The sequence below is a fragment of the Nansenia antarctica genome, assembly GCF_963989245.1.
Source record: "Nansenia antarctica genome assembly, chromosome: 1".
Taxonomy (NCBI): domain Eukaryota; kingdom Metazoa; phylum Chordata; class Actinopteri; order Argentiniformes; family Microstomatidae; genus Nansenia; species Nansenia antarctica.
This window is the reverse complement of record NC_137674.1, coordinates 17,755,190-17,767,689: the sequence shown is the minus strand read 5'-3', so window position 1 is coordinate 17,767,689 and position 12,500 is coordinate 17,755,190. Positions and strand designations below refer to the sequence as shown.

General features: G+C 46.8%; 2 protein-coding genes across 2 annotated transcripts in view; one reads left to right on the top strand and one right to left on the bottom strand.

Annotated features, from left to right (window-relative positions):
• The window catches only part of eml4 (EMAP like 4), a gene marked incomplete at its 3' end in the record, with an annotated part of 72,165 nt that extends 65,092 nt beyond the window's left edge, over window positions 1–7,073 (top strand). The window contains 4 exon segments of the mRNA XM_080545786.1: window positions 1,158–1,245; window positions 2,328–2,426; window positions 3,714–3,844; window positions 6,549–7,073. Of these exon segments, the coding sequence (XP_080401912.1) occupies window positions 1,158–1,245; window positions 2,328–2,426; window positions 3,714–3,844; window positions 6,549–7,073 (843 nt within the window).
• A 4,740-nt stretch (window positions 7,074–11,813) lies between these two features.
• The window catches only part of LOC308163007 (uncharacterized protein), a 2,096-nt gene continuing 1,409 nt past the window's right edge, over window positions 11,814–12,500 (bottom strand). The window contains exon 3 of the mRNA XM_080537174.1: window positions 11,814–12,088. Coding sequence (XP_080393300.1) covers window positions 12,003–12,088 — 86 coding nt within the window. The 3' untranslated portion in view covers window positions 11,814–12,002. The remainder of the gene's footprint in view (window positions 12,089–12,500) is intronic.

The following is a 12,500-nucleotide window of genomic DNA, read 5'->3' as shown; positions in this document are numbered from 1 at the left end:
TCTCTCTGTCTCTCTCCCTCTCTGTCTCTCTCCCTCTCTGTCTCTCTCTCCCTCTCTCTCTCCCTCCTACCATGTCTAGCTAAGGCTAGACTCAGGTCATCTGCGTCGCTGCTAACAGTTGTGGACTAACATGGATTTCAGGAGCGTGTTGCCACAGTTACGGTCAGTCCTTCTGCTGCTGGTTGGACAGGTCAGGACAGTGTGCGTTGGCTACTCCAGTAGGCTGAAAGGCATTATGCTGTATAGTGCGTCGTAGCGCCAAGCTCGATCGCACACACGGACGTTTCACACACGTTGTCGTTTCTCCCAGACAGGCTTGCTTGGGATGGCAGTAATGGCTTTGGGTTGCCTGGGGCAACCACATTCATGAGGGAATACAGCAACGGGAGACAGATTTGTCATTACACAGTCATGTCGTGTATGTACTGTGTGTTTGTTTGTGTGTTTGTGTGTTTGTGTGTTTGTTTGTGTGTATGTGTTTGTGTGTTAATGTGTATGTGTGTGTGTGTTAATGTGTTTGTGTGTATGTGTTTGTGTGTGTGTGTGTTAATGTGTTTGTGTGTATGTGTGTATGTATGTATGTGTGTATGTGTGTATGTGTGAATGTGTATATGTGTGTTTGTATGTGTGTATGTGTGTTTGTGTATGTGTGTATGTGTGTATGTGTGTTTGTGTGTATGTGCGTTTGTGTGAGAAAGTTGTGCAGCAGCTGTGGAGTGTCTAGCCTCTTAGCGTCAGAGGCTTTCGTGTGCGTGTGCGTGTGTGTGTGCATGCGCATATGGAGGGAAGCCTGCAGACTCCTAGGAAATCAAACAAAGTGCCAAGAGAGGCAAACAGAGATTCCCTCCCTGACCCTGAGTGTGGGGGAGGACCGCTCACTCACACACACACACACACACACACACACACACACACACACACACACACACACACACACACACACCCTCCTCTGAACTGGAGACAGGAGAGTGAAGTTTCCTCCCAGGACCGTGAGCTCCACAGCTGTGTGGGGATAGGCTACGAAACGGCTAACTAGCTACTCTGCGCTAACTCTCCTCAGCTCCAGTGTGACACAGGCGTTACTCTTTGAGCAGTCGTTACTCCCCTCCTCTGTCTCTAACACTGCCACACTCACTCCGTCTCTCTGTCCTCTCCAGGGACATTCCAGCTACATCACACATCTTGACTGGTCCCCGGACAACAAGTTCATCATGTCCAACTCAGGGGACTATGAAATCCTTTACTGTGAGTACCCCCGACCATCGAAAGCGATATGTAACGTCGCCCAAAAACGCAAATATTCGGAGACTAAATCGACGTTCAGTGCCCTGCTTAATGTGATTATTTTTTGGGCTCGACACTTAAGTCAGATCAAACTGTTACTATGAGGTTAAAGTAGAGCTTCTCCTCTCATCTGGTGTTTCTGGACTGGTTTCACCGTTTAGAAAGGGCAACACTTTGTATGCCTAGTCCCCCTTATTTCAGGGCACCAACAGTAATGGGACAATTGTTTTGAAATGGGTATTGTGGTTAGGACAACTGTCCCACCGACCAGGGGCCTCGTTTGGAAAGCTTTGCCTAGAACTGGCTTAAACGGCTTGCGTACGTACGCAAAGCAAGAACATTTACGCACGGCAACATTTGGATTTATAAAACAGTGCGGTGCGCAAGTTCCCACGCCTGCTTCCCTTTATAAATCACAAATGTTGCGCATGTGAACGAGCGTCTTGTCCTACCCTTTTTAACGTATGTCTAGCTGTCACTACAACTGGCTAACTTGTCTTAATTTATGACTTTAGCAGCAGCAGAATGCATTCTGAAGTGTACAGAACCATCTTGTCTGCTCGAGTACAAGCAAATGCTTCCAAATTCGTTGTTCAGATTCAGTCTTCGGATTGAACTGTTACTTCTCTGTGTCCGTACGTGCGTATGCGCTTATCGCCAGCACATCGAGGTCCTTGAATTTGCTGTGAATTGTTGAGTTAACACTAGAACAGCCATGATGGGTCATTGACCCCTGTGAGTAAACAAACATTTTATATCTTTTCACTCAAATTTCAGGACCCTCCTTTCATGACTTGCCCTAGATATGTGCGTTCTACCACCCAGTATCCTTACATTTTCAAAATCACATCAGGATAAGCTAATATAAAGCTATTTTGCCGTTTTTCTGTGTAGGAATCAGGCTAATTTACAAGCGGCCAACTAGTGGTCGTTGTGTGTAAATAGCAGCTTTCCATTGTAAAGAAGGCGGCTCTTTTAGTAGGTCAAATAGGCACGGCTGTTCTAGTGTTAACCTGTTGGGTTCTTGCCTCTCTCTCTTGCAGGGGACATTCCAAATGGCTGCAAGTACATCCGCAACCGTTCCGAGTGTAAAGACATCGACTGGGCCACCTACACCTGCGTACTGGGCTTCCATGTCTTTGGTCAGTACCTGGTTTACAGTGACCTGTCTGTCTGTCTGTCTGTTTGTCTGTCCGTGTGTCTGTCTGTGTGTCTGTCTGTGTGTCTGTCTGTGTGTCTGTCTGTGTGTCTGTCTGTGTGTCTGTCTGTGTGTCTGTCTGTCTGTGTGTCTGTCTGTGTGTCTGTCTGTGTGTCTGTCTGTGTGTCTGTCTGTGTGTGTGTGTGTGTGTGTATGTGTGTGTGTGTGTGTGTGTGTGTGTGTGTGGTGTGTGTGCGCGCGCCCGCTTTCTTGTGTGTGTTCCTTTCATGTCATTGATGTGGGTTTGTAAAGCTCTGTCTCTGTCGACGAGCGATTGACGTATCCGTGCGGCCTCCTGCTCCAAACCCTCTCAGTGTTCTCAATCACAAGCACATTTAGTTAGGGTTCCCTCTCTCTTTCATGTCCGTGGTTCTTTTTCTTCTACCATCCCTCCCTACCTACCCTCCCTCTTTCTCCCCTCTCTCTTTCTCTACTCTCTCTGTCTCGTTCTCTTACGCATGTTTGTAAAAAGTAGGAAAATGCAAGGGTTCTGATTTGAATAACAGTCAATTAATGTCCTATCAATTCCACCTTCACTGGGCTCTTCACTGGGCTCCCCCCCCCCCCCCCCTGCTCTCTCTCTCTCTCTCTCTCTCTCTCTCTCTCTCTCTCTCTGAGGAACTCATGCAGCATAGTGGAGACCCATATTAGCCCCCCACTCCACATTTTTCAACACTTTATGAGGCTGGAAATGTAGTTAACTCTTGACTTTCACATTCCACAGTTCCCAGCCAGTAGAGCCCATGCAGAGACTGATAGGACCCCTGGCAATTGAGATGTGTGTGTGTGTGTGTGTGTGTGTGTGTGTGTGTGTGTGTGTGTGTGTGTGTGTGTGTGTGTGTGTGTGCGTGCGTGTGTGTGTGAAGCACTATTTCTGTCTCCATCTCCCTCTCTTTCTCTCTCTCTCTCTCCATTTCTGTTTGTGTGTGCCTGAGAGATAGTTAGAGGGAGAGAGAATGAGAAACGCAGGTATGAGAGAGAGAGTAAGATTGACAATGAAAGTAGGAAGATTTGTTTGAGGATCGGTCTGCCCCCTGGTGGTATGTTTTTGATATGACATAGCGTTTTATTCTGATCCTGACGTGTGTCTGTGTCTGTATCTGTGTGTCTGTGTCTATCTGTGTGTCTTTGTCTGTATCTGTGTCTGTGTCTGTGTCTGTGTGTCTGTATCTGTGTCTCTGTCTGTGTGTCTGTATCTGTGTGTGTGTATCTATCTGTCTGTGTTTCCCAGGAGTGTGGCCAGAGGGGTCGGACGGCACAGACATCAACGCTCTGATCAGGTCTCACAACAGGAAGGTGATCGCGCTGGCTGACGACTTCTGCAAAGTGCACCTCTTCCAGTACCCCTGCTCCAGACCCAAGGTACACCAGACCCCAACTACTCTATTCTCAACACCTTGTATATGTACAATGCCCTGTCTGTCTGTGTGTGGTGTGTGTGTGTCTGTGTGTGTGGTGTGTGGTGTGTGGTGTGTGGTGTGTGGTGTGTGGTGTGTGGTGTGGGTGTGTGTGTGGTGTGTGTGTGGTGTGTGGTGTGGTGTGTGTGGTGTGTGTGGTGTGTGTGTGGTGTGTGTGTGTGTGTGTGTGTGTGTGTGTGTGTGTGTGTGTGTGTGTGTGTGTGTGATAATAAGTAATGGAACAGTGACACATTTTTCTTTCTTCTTTTGGCTCTTCCAAAAAGTTTGGATTTTAAATCAAACTAATTTGCTATTAGGTATTTTATTATATATGGTAGGTGTGTGTGTACATATTGGTTTCTCCATTCAGAAATGACTTTGAACACTTTTTATGTATAGTCCACTTGTTTCTGGAAAGTTAGCAGGGTTCCCAAGGGTCCTTGAAATCCTTGAAAGTTTGTGAATTTGAGAAAAAGAAATCAAGGTCTTAAAAGTGTTTGAAAATAGACATGGGTCATTGAAAGTGCTTGAATTCCTGTCTCTCTCTCTCTCTCTCTTAAAAGATATATATAAAAAAATGTTTTACTTAGCTCCTCCTCTCTGTATTGCTTAACTTTACACATATTTCACAATATATTGTTTTGCTGTGTTGTGGTAGAGAAGGCAAGAGACCATCTCTTTTTAATTGTTGTCTGTGAGCGGATAGTTCCTATTATATAAATCCTCATCTAGATCTGTCTCAAACTATGCTGTGTTGGGTCCTTGAATATGAGGGAATTGAGTCTTGAAAGTCCTTGAAAGGTGCTTGAATGTGATGTTTCAGAAGGTGTGGGAACCCTGAATCAGGTGTGTTCTGTCACATGACATTGTGCAGCTAAAGGGGCCCCTTAATGTCTAGTGTTGATTCTAGGCGTTGTGTTTGCCTTTGGAGTCTGCTTTTGGTGTATATCGACATGAGGACAAAGAGACATCGATTAAAGTCAGGGAAGCCATTGTGAGGTTGGAATGTCTGGAAAGAAATCAATCAGAAACAAATTAAAAAAAATAACTTGAAATAATAAAAAAATGTCATTTAATTTTAAACGTTTTAAAATAACTAATGTTGTTATTATACCCATGGCCTCCTTCTCTGACAACTTCCTAAATGTCTGTTTTTAACATGCTAGCGTTGTTACAATTTCAAACTCACACAAAAAAAAATCAGCAAGCATTGTCATGACTACCAAACCTTTTATTCAGAGTTTCACGTGTTGAAGCGCTAATACCACCTGTGGTTTTCCCTCTAAAGCTTCACCCTAAATTGACCCTCATAATAGCCAACTGAAACTGACCTTACAGTTATTAATAGCTTACCTATTTCAACCATAATGGGTATTGGTGGGGCGTCTGTGGCTCAGGAGGTAGAGCCGGCATCTAATGATCGCAAGGTCGACAGGTCGGCGGTTCGAACCCCGGCTGGCCACATGTCGAGGTGTCCTTGGGCAAGACACTGAACCCCAAATTGCTCCCAATGAGCGGGCCGGCTCCTTGCGTGGTAGCTTGCCGCCATTGGTGTGTGAGTGTGAGTGTGAATGTGTGTGTGAACAGGTGAATGAGTGGCCACTTTGGAATAAGGTGCTATATAAGCAGCACTCGAGATGAGGGGGGATGGCATCCCCCCCTTAAAGAAAAACGGTCAAAATCATCCCCCTTCTAAAACTGCCATCCCCCCTTTCCATCCCTTATGTAATTTTATCAATGAACGTGGTATTACTGCGATTTCAACATTTAGTTTTGCGCATATTGAGTAAAATACTGTGGGCGAGGGGGGGGCACGCACACATGCAATGACATTTTTACCAAGTCACTGACACTGAAGACAAAATTGTCCCCATATGATCAAATCCACCATCCCCCCTGATTTTCTTTTACAACTTGAGTACTGTATTTAAGTCAGTCCATTTACCGTTTATAGCAGTGGGGGACTGGCGTCTGGAGCACGGATGGGCCGGTCGATCTGTTGGCCTGGGGGGCTGGTTGATCTGTTGGCCTGGGGGGCTGGTTGATCTGTTGGCCTGGGGGGCTGGTTGGGCGACGCGCTCTGTTTTTTTGGGTTTTTTTGTGCCCAGCAGGGGGCGACAGTGTCTTAAGGATATACAGTAGTCATGAAAAAAATCCTGGAGCCTTTCCTGGGGCAAAGGCAGACATTGACAGCTTCTAATCCCCACATGAATTTCTTGGGCAAATGAGTTGATTTAAAAAATGGAACCGTGGAAAGAAACCTGTTGTAACTTTATAGGTTACATGATTGATTCATATGTCACACGATTGATTGACAGTTAAAAGAGTTATTATTTATCTATAAGAGAAGTACATTTCGGTTGTATTGGCTAAGAATAGGTCAAACTGCAAGTCCCAGAAGACCTTGCGGCAAGACGTCATAGAAGTTGCCAGTTTGTTGTTTTGGAGAAATGCGAATTTGAACGTCCAGAATTGAAAGTGAATGTCCAATAGCTGGTTTATTGTTTGAAAGCCAACAGAGATTCTTATATAAAGAAGCTTTCGCTTTATAACCCCACGTCCTAGCCATCATTTCTGAAGGTGAAAACAGACAAAAAAACGGTTACTTTTTGATTTTTTTAAGATTGTTACCAGATTTTCTCATTTGCGTTTCCTTCCTTCTCCTCCAGGCCCCGAGCCACAAGTACAGCGCCCACAGCAGTCACGTGACCAACGTGAGCTTCCTCCACAACGACAGCCACCTGGTGTCCACGGGGGGGAAGGACACCAGCATCATGCAGTGGCGCCTGGTGGAGAAGACCTCCTCCTCCCTGGTGCCCAGCGACTCCTCGCTCTCCCTGGGGGGCGAGGGGGGGCTCACCTCCTCCGCCCGCGCCGTCCCCTCGGCGCTGCAGACCCCCACTCCCACCGAGGCGGCGGCCCCTCTCCCCCTCTTCGCCGCCCCCCTGACCTCCGACGGCGACACCCCCCCCCCGGAAACCACCGCCGGAACGCCTCCCGTCGCGGAGCACACAGCCAACGGGCGGCAGGAGAGCTCCCCCGAGACCCCGCCTCCCGCCGACGGGACCCCGCCCCCTTTCGAGTCCACCCCGCCCTCCTCGGAGAGCACGCTGAGCCCCAAGGACAGCCTGGACCCCAGCGACGACATGGCCACGCCTAGCGACGAGGGCCGGCCCTTCACCCCCCCCTCGTAAGAGGGCCCCCCCCCCCCGAGCTCTCTCTCCTGCTCAGTACCCCCCCCCCTCTAGAGGCACCTCGATGTCACTGCGTCTCTCAGGCGGAGCGCAGCAGGGTTACGATGATCTGTTCATGTTTTTTCTGTTCGTTTTTTTTCTGTTTAGTTTTCAATTCGATTTCGAGGGTTTGAGTGGGACCCGGTGGTGATATTAGTTTTTTTTTAGGTGTTTTAATAACTTGTTTTCACTCGATCGAAGAGTGTCGAAGAGATGATGTCGTGGTCTGTTCTGGGTCGTGCTGTCGTATGAGATCACGGATTGAGTACTAGGAGAGACAGAGACGTACAAACACACACACAGAGACACACTCGCACGAACGCACGCAGACACACACACACACACACACACACACACACACACACACAATATTACACCTGAAATCACCACAGGACAGACACATCGTAGTACTTGATACCAAGTATTTATAGACGTCTATAAACATGCATGTTATGCTAAAAGAGCCTCAGTCCAGCCGCCAACCAACAAACATCACCTCCATGCTACGCTACTACAGCAGCTAATAATAATACCAAAACATGCAATAACTCACCGTTTGACATTGTAGAACCACACACTCTCTCTACCCCATGCAGTCCTAAATCACTATGCGGCCGTGTGTGTGTGTAGGTGTGTGTGCGTGTGCGTGTGTGGGTAGGCCTGACATGCCTGCAGACAGGGTCTCCATGGCAATAAGATGTTCTCTCTGGCAGAGGGGCTGCAGGTCCCATCCCTCCTCCCTGAAGCGTCGACGTTACTGCAACAACCAGGACTGTTAGACAAGCGGACGTCCTGTCTGTTCTGCGGTCGAGGATATGACCGAACCGCAACCGCAAAAAACCCACCAGCAAACATCGCTCAGCCCCGACTCTCTCAGCTTTCGCCTGCGTTAGTTTAATTTCTATTTCTCCTTTTCAGAACTGCTACTACTCTCTCTCTCTTTAAAAAAAAATAATAAGAAAAAAAAAGCTAACTTCTGGACTTCTGTGTTTCCACTACTACTCCGCTCTTATCTACGGACTTGGGATGTTTTTTTGTTTTTTGTTTTGTTTTTTAAGAAAAGAAAAAAAAAAGAAAGAAAGAAAAAAAAGAAGAAAAAAAAAAAGAAAGGAAAAAGTCTTAAGTGTGTGCGAGCTTGTCGTTTACACGTTTGTGTCATTCCGGAAGGAGAGTGTCTTCTCGCCCCCCCATCCCTCCCCCACCATAATTTACCCCCCTCCCCCCCCCCCCACCACCACCACCACCTCCAACCCCAGGATCGGATCACATTCACAGGAACACACAACCAGCAGAGAGAGTGGTAAGAGAGTGGTCCTCTCTTTCAGCTCGGTCTTTTTCGTCCCTCTCTGTGTGCTGGTACATAGCGATGGTATGAGAGGAAAAGGGCTCTTGTGCGTCTCAGCTGGGAGTGGGGAAGAAAGAGAAATGTTTCTATAGTGATGTGTCTATTGTACGAGGGCGGGAGCGCTGATATCAAAGGAAAATGAGAGGAATGTGATGACAAAAAAAAACGCCATGGACACGGACAGTGATGCACAGCGACAGTTGAGCGACTACTACATAATTGAATCGCGACAGGAAAGAATGGTGATGTCAGGAATGTCTTTTGCCAAGTGTGTTTTATACTTTGAGGGGTTTTTGTACTGTAGTTTTCGGAATGCTAAATGTCCGGGAGAGTGAAAGCAGACACGAGGATTCGATAAAGCATGTTTCAGTGCAGTAGGTTATGTTAAATTGACAGGGTGATGGGGGGGGGGTTGGGGGTGGTGGGGATTGGTATATAGTGTTTTTTCTTTCTTGCACTCATTTTGTTCCCCCATTTTCTCAAATCGACTTCTCGGGTCCTTGAGAATGCTTTTTTTTAGGTAGAACGTTCCAGAGTTTGCCTTGTGGTTTTTTCCCTGTAGTTATATCGTGTCGATTTTTTGGGGGGGATGAAATAGGGCTTTCCTTCCCTCAAAGCCTTGCTTCTGAGTGCATGACACTTGGAGGTGGGACGTGAACATGCTTTTTTTTTTACCCGATATCTCTCATGACCAGTCCCTTCTTGGGTCCCCCCCCCCTCCTCCTGCAATGACAGGTGTTTCTCTCTGTCATAGTAATCGAACATCCCTCTATCATGGTCTGCCTGTGTGTATATATTTGGTCCCTCACTCCCATCTAGAGATAAACCCATAACAAATCATTGTCGGTGCTTTCGCCACTAGGGGGCACACTCCCGCAGTTCATGTGCTGTACTGGATGTACTTGTTCATCTACAGGCCAGACACCAGCTCATATTAGTCCTCATACAGAATGGCTGAACAGGCGTTTAACCAGACCAGGGGTCCTCTTAGGGTACTCTCCCCAGGGTAGGTTGTCATGGAGGGACAGTGAAGTGGCTTTGAGAGTGCCTCTGTGGTCCAGCTCCTACCATAGTGTATTCACGGCCACTCACTGTGCCAGTGGACTAGGCGTGGCGGTGGTGGTCTGCCAACCTGAGGCCGACAGCAGACATGTCTGTAATGTTGCTCTGACAAAAATGCCTTGCTCTACAAGATAGAATGGGTTCTTATCGCCTGCGTTGGCTAAGGGAGTAGAGAGGGGTTTTCTACGGGAGGGAGGGAGGGTTAGGAAGGTGTGGAGGACATGGAGTATCGACACTAGGGCGTCCTTTGTATTTGAGGTCTTCTCTATGGGTCCATCTATCCATATTTTGGGGGGTTGTCTTTTTTTTGGGAAGGGCTTGTACAGAATGGGTTTTTGAGTTTGACGGGCTAGTATCCAAAACACACGAGAGGAAAGGGGAAGGAGAGAAGCGAGGTTTGATGTCGACGCAACGGCCCTCGACCCGGTCTGTCCCCTCAGTCCTGTGAATGTATGTGTCCTCGGGAGAGGTGGGGGTGGAGGGTGGGAGGGTGGATGGGTGGGGGGTTTCTGACACCCTGTGCTCATTTTGTGATGGTTAAGTCAGTGGGGTGGGGGAGGGGGTGGGGGAGGGACACAGACATGTAAAACCTTTTTTTGTGTATAATACAGAATCAGCATGTCAGGCGACCACACACATGATGACATTGATCCCCCTAACGACAATGATGTTGATAAGATAATGATGACTGACAAGAAAGAAAAAGAAAAAAAAAAGGAAAAAAAACATGACAATGTTTGAGCCGATCTGTCTCTCATGCATTCCTGTCAAACGACAGAAAAAAAGATTTCAAAAAATGGAAAAATAAACATTTTAAAACAGTGGAGACCCCCGTTGTATTGTATTTGCTTTTTCCTCAATTTCTGCGTGACGTTAGAATTATAAGGTTCTATCTCCATTGTTGGTCAAAATTGAGTTTTTTTACATAATCTGATCCATTAGGTGTTTATTAATGCCTGTGTGGTGTTATTTTTAAAATGTTGAAATGTTTTAGGTAGTAATTCATAAAATACAAAGATTCCATCTCACCTCACAAAACATAATGGAATGTAAAAACTTTGACGCTCAATATCTCTGAACTACCCTAAACGGAGATGGAACCTTATCATTCTAAGCTCACGACTGTGAGAATGTTCTCTGAACTGTCACTAGTTTAGGTTGATAATCCCAGCGAGCTCGTTTCCACGGTTACAGTAAAGTCCTCGTGACAAAGTTCGACTTTGCTCCTCAAACATGTCTGTCTGCGTTCGGATAAGCTTGTCCCTGAATCTGTTTGCCTGCTGTTTATTATCGATCTGTACCTCATGATACCTGATCTATCCTGTGTGTGTGTGTGTGTGTGTGTGTGTGTGTGTGTGTGTGTCTGTGTCTGTGCGTGCTTGTGCGTATGTGTGTACTCGTGTGTGTGTGTGTGTGTGTGTGTGCATGCGTGGGTGTGCGTGTGTATGCGTGTGTGTGTCCGTGGACAGACACACACAGGCACGTGGTGGTTTCTAGTGGAGGGTTTTTCAGGTCATATCAGCCTCTGAGGCTAAACAGTGGATGTGGTCTGACACTGACTAACACTGGCACACACATAAACACACCCAGACAGAAGAGAGACCCACACACACACACACACACAGATAGAAGAGAGACCCACACACACACACACACACAGACACACACACACACACACACAGATAGAAGAGAGACCCACACACACAGATAGAAGAGAGACCCGCACACACACACACACACACACACACACACACACAGATAGAAGAGAGACCCACACACACACACAGATAGAAGAGAGACCCACACGCACACACACACACCGATAGAAGAGAGACCCACACACACCGATAGAAGAGAGACCCACACACACAGATAGAAGAGAGACCCACGCACACACACACACACACACAGATAGAAGAGAGACCCACACACACACACACAGATAGAAGAGAGACCCACACACACACAGATAGAAGAGAGACCCACACACACACACGACTGCACCATCACACACACACCTACTACGTGCACGTAAGTGCAGATACGCACACACACACACACACACACACACACACATCAGATGCACAGTACACCTCACTCTCTCACACTCTCACTTACTAAGCCAGACTCCTTGTTAAAAAAGAGGGTCTGATAGCGGTAAGTGGTCCTCAACCCTCTCCTCGGGGACCCCCAGCCGCTCCACATATTTGACCTGTTCCACCACCAGCACACCTGATTCAACTGATCAGGTACACAATCCTAATTGCTTCAAGCATCATACGAAACAGACTTGATAATGCCTCAAGGTTTTATTTCGAGTGACTTTACATCAAATCAAATGCGTGTGAAGTTAGTTTTACAAATGCTTTAGTCACAAAGTGCTTCATAGCAACCTGTCAATTCACCCTTTCTCCATCTGTCTTGCTCCCCCTTCTCCCTCTGGTTGTCCTGAGCCTTGATACTACTGCCCCCCGGTGGCGGTTTTAAGCATTGCAGAGGTTCTCATAGCAACATGTCCAGTTTATTCGTTTGCAGAAATCCAGCCTTACGCATCCCTTCTCCCCGGTTTCTAGAGAGGAGAAACACTGTAGATTAGCTCTGGGTCTTCCACAACAGTGCACTTACCTTTTTGCAAACACTATTGGATTCACTTCAATTCAAACTGTTACCACTCTCAGATACATAGACAGAACTTTAGACTTAACACTAGAACAGCCATGGGTGGGGTAAAAAATGTTTATACCTTTGCACACAATCAAATTTCAGGACCCTCCTTTCATGACTTTTCCTAGATATGTGCGTTGTACCACCCAGTATCCTTACATTTTCAAAATCACATCAGGATAAGCTAGTATAAAGCTATTTTGCAGTTTTTCTGTGTAGGAGCCAGGCTAATTAACACTAGAAATAGGCATGGCTGTTCTAGTGTTAACATGTTGAAGCTGGACAGTGTTTGTTTAAGTTCCTGTTCCTCTATAAAA